Genomic DNA, 14696 nt, shown 5'->3' with positions numbered 1-14696 from the left:
GCGCCCGGCAACTTTGGGTCACGTCTCTCCAGAAATTCATCATATCCAACTCGGAATTATTGTTTTGCCATAGAAGCGTTCTTTTGTGGCTTCCAGAATTGGATCATAAAAATATTTCTCGCGAAAGGGGGGCTTGATGATGATCTCCGGTGTAATTGCATTATTATTTGATGTACGAATCGGAAAGTTTTTTTCATATACATGGCGACTCAAAAAAACGGGCGAAGCTACGACTCACGTTATTTATGAAGAGATTTTGATTAACTAAAAGTCTAATAAAATTATATTTTTCAGACTACTAAATAAAGTCAAAGTAGATTTTTTTTAATTCAATTTCTGTTTCAGGTGTCAGCTTCAGAATTTTAAGTAGAACTCCACATTAAAAAAAAATTGTATAAATAACTCGGGGCGGTCACTTTTGGTATTTTCTAATTAACCGAATTAATTAAAAGGGAAAGTTTACCCCATTAACCGACTCCGGTTAAACTACGCGGTGTTAAATGGAGCGATATAAATTTTGCTGTCTACCTACCAAATATGTTCGGAATTTTAATGGCATTATTTCACCCCAGAACTCAAAGACCGGAAGGAACTCTATGTCTATATGTGTGGAGAATCCAGCCATGTTTATTAATTACAAATTATGACTACTAGCTGCATCAGCTAAGCATTAGCTTTCTTAAAGCGTTCTACCGAGTGATACTCAATTCAAATGCTAAAGGTGGATTTCTCAAAGTGATGTAGCATAATAAGTTCATATGAACATGGATATGGTAATACTCGGTTCCGGAATTATAAGGTGCCACAGTTTCATATATTAAAATATTTTTTCTCCGATGCTCTCGCCGTTTTTAAGATGCTTATCTGCAATTTTTCAAACACTTCGCTTTTACACAACTAGATGCCGCCAATGTTTTTAAGTAGAACTGAGAATGAAATTCGCTTTAATGCCCTATGAATAATATAAAACAAAAAAGACTTTTGGAGTGTAAGAGGAGGTGACCAATAAAAAATGAGCCTAATTAAGTTTCACAAGCGATCGAGGTACCTAAAGGATCTGAACTATTGTGATTTTTTTATTGTTTCAGTTGATAAAAAAAAAACAATTATATTGAGGTTTTTCGGAGTAACATAAACTGAGATTTAAGTTAATTAATTGGGACTTTGTCTCTTTAACGATCGTCAAGATTCCTAATGTTGTGAATCGGATACAGGACACCCTATATATGACTTAAATTCTGACCAAAATAACTGTGTACTCTTAAATGAAAATCATATATATTACAACATTTACCCCTAACATATAAAAATCGTCTATCTTGACTACAGTCTTAACAAAGTAATTCAGTAGAAAAAAAATTAATTGGCCGATACTAATTGCCATTAAATTTATCAGTGGTAAAATAATTTAAAGACGACACTACTATCTTATAACAACATCTATCAAGTCTATCATGGCATCAGCTGCATCTCTTAAATATAGGGTTTAAAATTGAACATATATACAAATACGAGAAAGAGAGTGATAGTTTTAAATTGGTTGATTGCATAGACAAGACCAAAAAACATGGAATAATGTCCTAAAATGAAAATATTCTTTGTGCTTCCTAGCCCTCGCGATAATTAAACCTGAACATTGAGTTAAGTAGACGTTACACTATGAAATCTAAGATTGTACATCACCAGTAAACTTATTTTATTTAACCGTTTGACTACAAATACTGATACAATTAAGTTGCATATAATAAAGAACAAAAGGACGTACGTAAATGCCTCTTCAACGTATATACAACTACGCAATGTTCATTGAACATACTTTCAACAAAGTTTGCCAATATTTGTCTCATTTCCTCACTTCAACTACTCTAACATCTCTGCTCCAGATAAACATGGAGGCACTACTCAGACATACAAACCATTTCTGCTCCATCAAAAATAAATACTATACGACTAGATTTGAAGTTCACTGAGGAAAGGGGAACTCTTCGTCGCAACTGGACTCTTGGCTCGATGGAGGCGTATCCAGTTGCGGGAGCCCCAAATCCAGATATTCCTCGTTAGCCGTGATCGTTAAAATTCGATCCAAATCTTCGACTAACTCGGAAAACACTGGTCGTTCGTTGGGCTGGTAACTCCAGCATTCGCGCATTAACATGTAGATTTCGAGAGAGCAACATGGAGGTTTCTCCATTCTGTGTCCGTTACGTAGGAGTTTGAATAGCTTTTCTACGCTGGGAACTGACGGGTATGGTGTACCTGAAACGAACCAAATTGGGCTGTAACAAATTACAAACGTGGGAAAGATCTAACGGTATTTTTAAGAAAACATGAAAGCGATATCGAATAATTTCAATTTTAGCTTACACTGTACTATACTGGGGCAATTTCTCATTCGATATGCATATTTCAATTGACTGAAAAAATCTAAAAGTAAATAAACAATTTTTTTTGCAGCTATGAAAAAATTCAATCGTTGTATTCTGGTAAATTATCAGGTTGATTCAATTCCATTCCTTTTATACTAGTTGATCTTTAGCAGGTGCTTTTAATTTTGGCTGAGATGAATAGCGCAATAGACCTTCTTCAAGCTGGTTTGAGACAAATTCATGTAGCTAACCGCATGGGTGTTTTCCACAGTGTTATCAGCAGATTATAGCGGCGTTTTAGGAAAACTGAAACTCCGGCCCAAGAACATCCAGAACGTGGACGCATTACAACCGCAGCTCAAGATCGATTTTTAGTTTTAACGGTCAGAAGGCAACCTACAATTACGACTTCTTGAATGCAGATTTGCAATGGGTGCACCACCTGACTACAGGCCGAGATACTGTTAGAAACATCTACATGAAGCCAACCTGTATAGTCGAAGAAAACTGAGATGTCCACTTCTTTCCAAAGACAATCGCACTACAAGGTTAAAGTGGTGGCAAGAATATCAAAATTGAAAGGGAATCGATGGGGTCACAGTTACGACTCCAGTTTTGGATTTCATCCAGACCCTCATCAAATAAGAATGTTGAGTCGGTCTGGAAATGTTGACCGTTTACGACGTGTCAAAAAAGTCTATTTATATGTATAGAGGTGGTACAATAATGGTATAGCCAGGATTAATGATTAGCGGTAGAAACAATTTCGTTTTTTAAAATCGATACCATTCTTGACCCTATGGTCCGAACATTTACTGGTGCTGTTGGCCAAAACTTACACCTAAATACATGATAATGCTCGTCAATTTGTCCGAGGTATTGTGACATATTAGTTGATTAACGAACGAATTGTCGTATTGACATGGCAAGCACAATCGTTGGATCTGAATGCAATTGAGTATGTCTGGGACCAGCTTCAAAAAGTTTCGCCACATATGGCTGACATTCGTGGTGTCTTTCCATTCCAAGAGCTTCTGTTACAAGAAAGGGGAAGTATGCCACAAGTGAAAATTTACAATATTATTTTGAATATGGATAACAGAATTAGGGTAGCTATTCATAACCGTGGAGGCCACATTTTGTAAAGACTTCATTTTTCCTCGTTGCTGAAAATGTTTTGTTAAGTGAAAGAAGAGAATTTTTAGTTATATTTGTAACTTATGAATAAATCAATATAATTTAGCAATTTATCAAGAAAACCTTAGTTTTGTTGTATATTAAACACTTTCAGATACTCTAAATGCACAACTTTATTTTCTAATTAATATCAGAAAAACTTCAATCCATTTATAAAAATACGTGTGTAGTTTAGAGCTATAGAGGTATCTTATAGAAATATACTTCAAAGCATCCGAGTGAAAAATACTGGTATTTTTAACTTGATACTTTTCTTTTTCTTTAATACTTTGCTGGTGGTTCATAAATTAACTAAGAAGCATCATAAAAATACCTAAATAAGAGATTTTTAAACTTAACCTCGGACATTCAGGAAAAAATCTTTTAAACTTTTGGGCAGTTCAGTTATTTATTGACCATCATGGATATCCAGTTTCCAAGTACAGTAACACGCCCGAATATCGTATGTCCACAGGCGAATCGTAAATTGTCCAGTATATAGTGATGTCCGTTATTTAGAAACTCGTGTAACTCATTGAATTGAGTGAGGAAAAAAATTTAAACTGATAGCCCGAATGCCCTTAAATATATGTATATACTCGTAATATATAAATTATGACATAGTTATTGCAAAGAAATAAAAGCTAATAATGCAACGCGCGCCTATAATAAATACATAGTGGTGCAAAATTGATTGTAAAAATGAAATGAAAATCTTTAAATAAAATTCATCTATGTTACCCAAAATAATCTGTAAAAGTCTTTGTTTAGCCTTTTTCATTCTATTGTTAAATATGTCTGCTTTGCATTCAAGTAAAGCACGAGAAATATTTTTGCGGTCTTAAAACCACAAGAGCCCAAAAAATCCAGAAGGCCACCACAAACAATGCTGAATGCAGACAAGCATGGATGATGAGAAAACGGTTGAAAATATCACAAAATAAATGCTGACAAACTAGTCGAATTTGCTAGGTGAACTGTAATGAATATTGAGGCATAACAAATTTTCCAGGTCGCGTCGTAAGGATTTTCAGTTCCACCGATGATAAATCTAACCTGACGTAGCCTGATTCGCTTCCTAATCTTAATATACCATAGCGTTGTTGCGAAGTGTCTTTTACAGCTATGCTTTAAGATTTTTTAATAACTATACTTGCCTCCTAATGTCATTATTTCCCACAATAAAATACCATATGACCAGACATCTGATTGGGTAGTGTAGACTCGATGGAACAGGGCCTCCGGTGCCATCCACTTCACTGGCAATCGGCCATCAGTCTTCTTTCTATAATAATCGTTGCAGTGGATGTCCCTTGCCAGACCAAAATCTGCTATTTTCAGCACATAATCGTCACTGACTAAGACGTTCCTGGCGGCTAAGTCTCGATGTATGCACTAAAAAATAGACATTACGTAAAAAAAACACAAATTACTCAAATCTTACTCTTCTGGAAGATAGATAATCCATGCCTCTAGCCACTTGATATGCAAAAGAGACTAAGTCTTTTTGGGTCAAGGTTTTCTTTTCTTTGTGCTCAGTACCAACAGCAATTTCATATCCAGAAGAAGGACGGTGTTCTCTTAGAAAATCGCGAAGGTTGCCATTAGGGGCATATTCTACAACGACGTACAAGGGGCCACCTTGAGTGCAACACCCAATGAGATTTATGATATTGATGTTCTTCCCGATAACTTTCATCATTTCCATTTCTGAGACCAAATCCATCATTTCGTTGTCGTTGTGACCATCTAAGGATTAATTGATACGCTCGTTGGAAGTTTATGTAAATAAGAGTTACTTGCCTTTGAGCATTTTCACTGCAACAGTCACCCTGCTATCGAGCTTTAAAAGATTTACGGCTTCGCCTTTAACCACTTTACCAAATGCACCTTCTCCAAGTACTTTGCCCAAAAGTAATTTTTCTCTGGGAATTTCCCAGTCTTGGTCCATGGGGAGCTCGTACTCGGATAGCAATCCATTGTTTCCTGCATTGTTTGCCTGCGCTTTTTGTTTCTCGATTTTTACCACCGGCATCAGCTGAAAACGGTTAAATTTGCAAACTCTTCTAAACTATTTTTTAGATTATTACCAGAGGTTCAGATACATCATCTGAATTATTATGAATTTTCTCGATGATGACTTTCTTCGTCCATTGCGTTATGATCACTGCCCTGGCCGTTTCCACTGCGATCATTTTCTCCCGTTTTTCCCTGAAAGAGCAATTTATTATTACTTCGAATTAACGTTGAACACAATGAATTACCTTCGGATTTTTTGCTTATAGTAAAGGCAAATGTAGGCGAGGAGCAGAAATACCAGGCCAGCGACTGCAGCAATTATTAGGCCGATTCTTACAGTAATTTGCTTCGTTTCCACTGCGTTTGCTGTTGCAATGTATCATAAAAAATTTGAAAAAATCAAATTATCGATTACAGTTTTTATTTGCTACTGCGATAAAAAAATATAGGTGAATTTTTCATTTAACCTTCGCTGGTACTATAAAATAATGAAGTAATTTTTTTGTAGGTTGGTAACTCTCTGTGACGTGGACGGTAGTGCACCGCTCCTTACTTCATTCGTTCTTCGCAAACCTTGTGCCAAAAATTTGACCCATATTGGTCCATAACCACCGTATTTGTTTGATTTAGCACCTTTGGAATTCTGGCTGTTCAACAAACTCAAAAACCCGCTCCGGTGACACCGTTTCGACTCGATTGAAGAGAAAAAACTGAATAGACGAAAGTGTTGAAGCCACTTTGGAAGAATCATTGGCATAAATGCATTGTACCGTACGTAGAGTACTTTGAAGGCGGTGAAATGTATTTGAAAGAACAAACAAAGGTTATTCATGTTATTAAAAAATTGCTTTTATTTTTTTATCACAGTAGTATTTGCTGATACAAGTACAGAACACTATAATCTACCGCGGAACAGCAGCTATTTGCGGATCACCTTTAAGGCTTTAAATTTAAAACCCTTTGAATGAGAATAAATTCAATTAAAGTCATATCATAAACTGAGTTTTTACCTGGAAGGACATCCACTACTTTGAGGTATGCCTTTGCAGTCGTTCGGCCAAGGCTGTTAGCAGCTATGCAAGCGTACCACCCTTCATCGTCATAAGTAACGTTGGAAATTTCCAGTATTTGCGGATTCAACACGTTGGCATTCTAAATATATTGTATTAATTTTATATTTTGAAGAACAACCACAAATTTACTTTCAACATTTTAGAAGCTAAAAGCACAACACTAAAACATACAGAGCAAAATGCAAAGTTTACTTGCAAAACAATTAGACTGAAGCTGAAACATTGACTCTTACCAAGAAACCCAACGTTATTATGGTACCCAAACTGTTTTGTTACGCTTCACGCTAATTATCATAGGAAACGTTTAGGCATATTGGAAATTCAATATGTATATACTTTGAATGTAGTGAGTATCGAAATAGCTTTCGGGTAGGTTGGGTTAGTTGGGTACTTCCAGTATTGGGCGACAATAGAGGAAATACTGCCCAAATGTTAAGATTTTAATCAGATTCTATTTACATTATGCCACTACCTAAATTTTTATCGTCTATATCTTAAAAATTCATAGAGGCATTGCTTTGAGTAATACATGAAATGATGGGCGAGTTTGTGATATTTCTTCTTTAATTACCCGGATAGAAGATAGTTTTCATAAATATCTCTTTAAAATCGCCTCTCCCGGACTACACGATAAGCCAATTTTCAGATAATTTAGCTCAAAAACATATTTTACAAAACATTTAAGACAGTTACGAAAGTCGGCTAAATCATCAAAAACTACTGACACCTTCCTCTAACTTTTACTCAATTGATACACTCACGTTAGCACCACATTTGTTAATCTAGAAAAATTACCCAAAACATGCATTTATTAAACACTTACAAGAACTTGACCTTGGACCTGATCAGTGGAGTTCGAGTTCGAATTATTTTCCATCTTGACCCAGGTGATATAGGGATGTAAATCGCTAAGAAAATTACATTTAAACGAGGCGTTGCTGCCAACCAAGGCAACTATGTTCTCAGGGCTTTTAAGCAGAATTGGGCTATTGTGATATCTCTCTAGAAATAAGAGTTTGATTAAACGACGCTTTTTTACTAGAGAAATCAATATTCATCAGTTCTTGGCGAGACGTTTTATTTTTGAGATGAATAGAGGTCAATTAGACCTTACATTCCAAAAAGAGAGGCCTAGATATAGCACCACAACCAGTTATATAAATTCTTATTACCCACTTAATATGTCTAACCAGCACCTATACCCTTTTAAGCAACATTTTTACATCCATTGCGTCCTGAAAACATAAAGTACGCTTATAGTAATCTTGACGACATTTAATTGTTAGTCATAATCCCAGACCCACATTGCGTTATGTACACTTGGAATGGGCATCATTGATTAACGGTAGGGGGTATCGTCCTTCACCGCCATCACCAAAGAAGACTAATAAAAAGTGTGGTACCTTATTGACCCCAACTAAATTGTTACTGTCTTGATCGTATGTGGCGTTAATAAAAATCCAAGTAATGTAGGGTTCCAAATCAATCATAATCAGAGGGCACTCAAATTGGGCAGTCGAATTTACTAGGACTGTTAGATTTTCGGGGTAACCGTCTTTTATGTAAGGCTTATGAGGATATCTTTCTATTAAATTTCGAATTCAGTTCCTGCCAGTTTTCACCGCAAAAATACGTACCAACAACATCCAATCGATACGTGAAATCGATACATCCCGCCTCATTGCAAACTATGCAGGTGTAATTGCCTTTATCATCGGTAACCAAATCTTCTAAGGTGAAAGACCAGTGGTTTATTTTGTACTCTCCGAAATTTCTATACGGTGTTTTGCCATCTTTGAGCCAGGTTATATTCGGAGTGGGGTTTCCCCCGGCCCTGCATTTCAGCTGCACCATATTTCCAGCCGGCTTCACTATTATTTGAGAGAGGGCCTTAACGAAATAAGGCGGCTCCAACACGATTAATTTATATTCGGCTAACAATTTGGTTTTGGAAAAACAGGCATATATACCTTCATCGTTCACCGACAAGTTTGTCACTGTAAAGATTTGCGATTCCGACTATAAAAAATATGTGCGAATAAAAAACAATGAACTAAATTAAGACTCGAACCATTTTACCATCGGCTTGAAGTCAGAGACGTTAGTTCGAAATTTCCATTCAACGTTATGCTCATTTGGACAGGTGAATCCTACCGAATCATTCACTCTCACCTTCATCTCCTGCCGCATCGGTTCTGGATCCCTAGTATATTCGACCACTTCTGATACTGCAAGACACAAAGCCAAAAATAAGTTTCTTGGACACAATAATCTGATTAGGGGGCGTCCAGACAATCCCGATGTTTACATGCGTACGTAGGCCGCATTATAAAGACTCATTTGCCAATTACGGACAATGAAATACAAGACAATTCTCTCATTAAGGACCCTTGTTCTACAACTTATTTTAATTCAGTTATGTAAATAAAGATTAATGTGCGCTCAAGGCGCTTGAGTTGTGTCCTTTAGTACTGCTAGATTGTTTAAGGTTTAAATAATGGCCTTGATTTGTTTTTATAAAAAATTATTACGTTATTTGTTTATGAGATCTGATCAATCTGTCTGGTTTGGAATTAAATACAAAGCGTTAGTTAAGTACGTGGGCAAACTTCAAGGAGTGACTCTATGAATGATTCTAAGACGAAAAGTGTACATAAACATACATCCGGTAATGCTTCGTTTTCGAGATGAAGGGTATCAAATTTTTTTCAAAAAATCATTTTTTCGTCAAAATCTTAATAATCCTTTAGGCAATGTTGTCGAAGTTTCACAATGTTATTTGTGACTATTATTGCTATTTATGACTCACTGATTTTTTTTTGTTTAATATTTTTTTCTCATTAACCACAGTCATAGCCACCAATATAACAAGATTTAAAACCATTTTTTTTTCCTTTAGGGGTATGTATAGTCTTTTGTTTATAGTACTCCCGCCAATGCTGAAGAAGAATAAATCGGACACGGGATTCATGTAATCAGATAAGATGTGCACCGGGAATATTTCAACGTGTTCGTCAACTGATGTCAAGACGAGCTTATATTTGTATTGAAGTTGAAGTAGTACATTTCCAGCAACTATTATAAGTTTCGTGTTACCCATTGTTAAATGTTTTTTTACTAAAAAAATAATTTTAATAAAGTGTTTTTTTGATTAAATTTTTCTAATATTTACCGCATTTCCCTGTGCACGACACGATCAAAATGAGACAAACAATTTCTAGCTTAAAAGATTCCTTTCTGCCACATTAAAAACTGTCACCAAGTTTCAACGTCATATTGATTTGTATCTTTTTGTTATTTAGGATTTTTTTTTATTTATAGCGATTTAAAAAAACCAAGTTTGGCCACGTGCTTCAAATAACACCCTGCATAATTACCTGACGGATCCACTGCCAATACCTGAACGGCATACACGGTAAGAGCCAATATGGTCCAACCGAGGAAACTCATTTTCAATGGTTTATTTCCAATTATCTGCAAATAAAGAAAAGTAAATTCGGTCAAATATTTTCTATAGTTTCAAAAGAGAAAGAGCTCCAAAAAATGTACGAAAATTAAAAGAACATTTTGAAAAAATAGAGCAATTGTGCTAAACGTGCTTATATAAAAATTACTGGTTTTCATTTACAACATTGCACGAGATCTCAAAAACGTCCACTAATTTCTAATGACGAACTTGAAGTCGGTCATAAAGAGGTTTATGAATGCAAAAAATGCCCCATCAATGTTCGTTTTAAACTGGCTAATCGAAGCGTGACCAAACAGTGATATCCTAATAAAAATTGAAATGTATAGGAATCTCAAAAACTGTTGAAGATCCACATTTTAATGTAGTGTTAAACCACCCTGTACTGTTTACTTTGTAGTTCCAAAATACACTCCGCGCTACTCTCTACAGCTCGGGCATTTAACTTTTTGTCCATCTCTAATGACACAAGAACTAACGAGGAATCTTGCTTATGTGGAAAACACTGCATTTAACCGATGTTTAATTTAACTAAGGTAATTATTTTAAGATGCATAAAACTGGATTATAAAAGTGGTATAATTAAACATAATTTAACATGATTTCATAAAGAACTAAATTAAGTAATAGAACGTCGAGCGCTTCAAACTTAAGTCCATCTGCCTCCTACTTCTAAAAAATTATGTCATCAAGTAAATCAAAAGTTCTAAAAGAAAAAGAAGAAATAGTACGGGAAACATTCTCTAAAAATGAAGTGGCAACTTTCTGCATTGCTGATTGATTTTTGGTATTACTTGCATGGTTTTGTATTTCTTTCCCTCTTTCCCATGTACGAGAATAGTCCTAAAGGTATCCGACCTATTACTTAACGAAAAAAAAATTGCGTTATTTTTCTAAATCGTGTCCTTTGGGGTCGATCCACTTTCCTGAGCAATAGTCTCTATCTTATGCTCTGTTTATGATAAGAAACTTCGAATGGTTCAAAGTATGCCTGAACTTCGGACTCCACCTCTTCATTATTGTTCGTTGTTGTATAATATTCATTATATCGAGCCATTTTTCTAAATTTCGAAATAAAAAATAATCGAACAGGGCCAAATCTGGCAAATAGGATGGGTGAGGAAAAAATTCCACACCAAGTTCATAGTTTTAGCCATCGCGAAAACGGAAGTGTTGACTGATACGTTGTTTTAATCAGACAAGACTTACTTTTTGATATAATCTGGTCGTTTTTTTTTTTAAATTTCTTTGCTCAAATGCTGCAGTAAATTTGTATAATATAGTGTGTTTAATCTTTTTCCTTTAGGGAATTACTCAATAAAAATTTTCCCACGTGTATGTCGAAAAACTCACGCCATCACCTTTTCTGCAGATGGAACAGTTTTCGCCTTTCTTGGGGCCGATCTTCCCCTTTAAGACGATTGTTTTGACTGCTCTTTGGTGGCAGATGTGAAATGATGGACCCATGTTTCATTCATAGTTATGAATCGACGCAAAAATGTTGTTTTATTGCTGAGAAACTTTACCAAATATTCCCTTGAAACATTCTCAAGGCGTTGTTTTTTTTTCATCTTGCCCACAGCTTTTTCAGACCCAATTTTTCAGTCAAATGTGATATACAGTACTTTTTGAAATGCCAATCATGTCTGTATATTCGCGCAATTTTTGCGGACAGATTTCCAGTACAGTTTTATGAACTTTCACCACAAATTCTGGAGTAGTCAATGCTGAAGTGTCATTGCGACCACTGCGGAGTTCATCTTTGCAGCTCCTACGACGTCGTTTGAACTTTGCTACCCAATATTTTACCGCTATTAATGAAAGACCAGATTCTCCCTGAGTAGAATCTAAATCCGCTTTGATGTTGTTGAACTTTTCAAATAAAAGTGTTGAATCATGTATCGATAACGATTTTTTCCATGTCAAAAAATCTCTTGAAGCGTTCACAAAAAATGACTCCAAAACAAATACAAATCAATTTTAGACAAAAGATTTTTAAGGTCAATTTTTAACAAAAAAAATGGTAATCTATATGTCAGGTCGGGTATTTCTGGGACTGTCCTTGTATTATGCTTAGCCACATTTCTTCATCGTTTACCCATGGCTCGAAAGTGTCATTGTTATGAGATGACCAAAAAGAATGGTATTCAACAGCAAATATTTTGGCAAATCAGTCTGGAAATGAGAAAAAGGAAGGCTGTCAGGTAACAAGTCTACAGGGGTCGAGTGGACTGAGCCAGTCACACGTGTGAAACACATGTGCCCGATCTGTTTTTAAAACTCTTCACAGTGGCGTTGCTTTCGTTGGAAAATCTCAAGGCAAAATTAGCCAAAAGTGCAAAAAATATCACCACTATTGTTCCCCTACTAATCTTAATATTGGTGTAAACAATGCAATCTGCAGACGCCATAAATCACACATCAATTAGCAATATGGAATGCAGACATTGTTATGGTTGTTGTACCTAATAGGAACGATTATTCACTAATACAGGTCTTAAATCGGAGGTTGCATACCAAGTGGTGCCAAAATCACACCGAGACATACAAAATTAGAACAGTACGAGGTTGTATCACAGAGCATTAACCATAATATAACAATGGGCAATTGGCTATCATGAAAATAAATTTTTAATCAGCCATGAGCTCGAAGGCGTACGTTACTGAATTCATAAGGGGATGCCAGTTGCCAGATACTTCACATACCCGAGGTAAATGGCTGATGGCAATGACTTCTGCTATTTATTTATTTATTGTAACTCTACCCATTCATAACTATTCCCCCATAAAATCGGGTTAAATATAGAATTTACAAAAATGATATATCACTCGCTCTGGCACAGAGATGAAGCGCAGATATTACGCGTTTTTCCGAACTCTAGCTAGGTGTATCTGTTTTCGTAGTATAATGTAGTAAAACCAACGTTTACATTACATCTTTACTTTCGAAAGTTTTACGAAACTTCTTATTTATTTTAAAAATTTTGAAGTCTCGCTTTAATGAATCTTTAAAGAAACTCGGAATATTATAAACATTCCGTAACCCCCGTGGCTAGGGCCATAAAGCATATATACATATATATACATATATATTTCAAACCACATTTAACCGATTCAATTCAAGCTTTTCTAACGATTCGTATAAATAACCTCCCAAATATCCCCCAGTAATTGTTTCATATACACAATAATCATTCCCATTTGGTTATATGTGGGTGATATTTCGGATAACAATAATATTTGTATATCGCTGTGTTCGCAGAAACTGCTATTTACATTTTTATAAACATTCTTGGTTTATTGAATTTGGCCAAATTGTTTGCTGTTTTTTGAGGGCGATTGTAAATCCGGACTCACCAACATTGAAATAAGCTATGTATGTCGTGATATCAACGACTTTACCAACAGGAAATTTCAACTACATCAACCTTGGAACACTTTAAAAAATTTTCATATCACCACACACAAAATAAATGGGAAATGCTGCAATTCAGATTAGTTCAGATTGGTTCAGTTTAATTTAGGTTGGCTAGGTACTACAGGTTTTTCACTCGTAGCCATTAAATATGTATGTCAAACATATTATTTTTGTATGTCAGGGCATTAAAGAACTATACTACAAGTAAAATTTCAGTAATAAATAAAATTGATCAAAAAACAAATTAACTGCGTAAACATCGACACAAAACGCGAATATCTTAATATTGACATAAAAACATCCCCATTAATAAATTTAAAAAAAATAGGTCAATTCAAAATAAGTCGATTTAACTAAACTTGCCTTAGTCCAAAAATTGATAATAACCTAGATACAGGGTGTCAAAGGTGAAAAAATAAAACACATCTTTGTTAATACGTCTCCACTACATCCAACTAATTTCACGAAATTTTGTATTCAGGAATTTGTTGATATGATAAATTTAAATTTATCGACGATTTCGGTGTATCATCTATAGAGCTCCACAGGCGGCTATTAGAACTCATTTAAACTGCCAAAACTTTTTTGTTAGCCACGGTATGTCATTTTGAACTAGATAAATCTTTTATCTCACCTTTCCTGCTTAAGAAAGATATAATCTATTGAAGTCGTTAGAAGAAAAAGTTTCCGATAAAAAAGCATCTAAAGCATGTATGCAAATTTATTTTTTATTAATTTTTAAGTAATTATTGCTGCTTTAGTTTAGCAAATGTATTGCAAATATACTGCAAAGGAAGCTCATTGTCTAATTATTTCAATTATTAGGAATTGAAATGAAACTTGTTACTTTCGAATAAACGGTATTTATTTAACATTAAAAAAATTCAAATAATATGCTCAAGTTGCTTGCCATCCAGTTGGATGCAAGCGCTAATAATATAATAATAATAATAATAAATAATAATAATAATAATAATAATAATAAATAATAATAATAATAATAATAATAATAATAATAATAATAATTATTATTATTATTATTATTATTATTATTATTATTATTATTATTAATAATAATAATAATAAGCGAGAAAATTGAATTTATCATCTCAAAAAATTTCCGAATACAAAATATCGTGAAATTAATTCGAAAGAGTGGAGACATATTAAAGAAAATG

At 34.7% G+C, this 14696-nt stretch overlaps 1 protein-coding gene across 2 annotated transcripts in view; it reads right to left on the bottom strand.

Annotated features, from left to right (window-relative positions):
* Positions 1-1256: 1256 nt before the first annotated feature.
* Positions 1257-14696, bottom strand: part of LOC136350432 (fibroblast growth factor receptor homolog 1-like) — a 30740-nt gene continuing 17300 nt past the window's right edge. Inside the window, exons 2-12 of one of the 2 annotated variants that reach the window (XM_066302107.1) lie at positions 10012-10108; positions 8714-8862; positions 8272-8653; positions 8038-8219; positions 6572-6713; positions 5807-5927; positions 5633-5753; positions 5346-5580; positions 4987-5291; positions 4700-4937; positions 1257-2256 (exon numbers count right to left, since the gene is read on the bottom strand). In XM_066302107.1, the coding sequence (XP_066158204.1) occupies positions 1964-2256; positions 4700-4937; positions 4987-5291; positions 5346-5580; positions 5633-5753; positions 5807-5927; positions 6572-6713; positions 8038-8219; positions 8272-8653; positions 8714-8862; positions 10012-10084 (2241 nt within the window). In that variant the 5' untranslated portion in view covers positions 10085-10108 and the 3' untranslated portion in view covers positions 1257-1963. Of the gene's footprint in view, positions 2257-4699; positions 4938-4986; positions 5292-5345; positions 5581-5632; positions 5754-5806; positions 5928-6571; positions 6714-7457; positions 7637-8037; positions 8220-8271; positions 8654-8713; positions 8863-10011; positions 10109-14696 lie in introns of both variants that reach the window. The other variant, XM_066302109.1, reaches the window with a different exon arrangement.

The sequence above is a fragment of the Euwallacea fornicatus genome, chromosome 3, assembly GCF_040115645.1.
Source record: "Euwallacea fornicatus isolate EFF26 chromosome 3, ASM4011564v1, whole genome shotgun sequence".
NCBI classification, from domain to species: Eukaryota; Metazoa; Arthropoda; class Insecta; order Coleoptera; family Curculionidae; genus Euwallacea; species Euwallacea fornicatus.
This window is presented reverse-complemented; position numbering and strand designations above follow the sequence as displayed.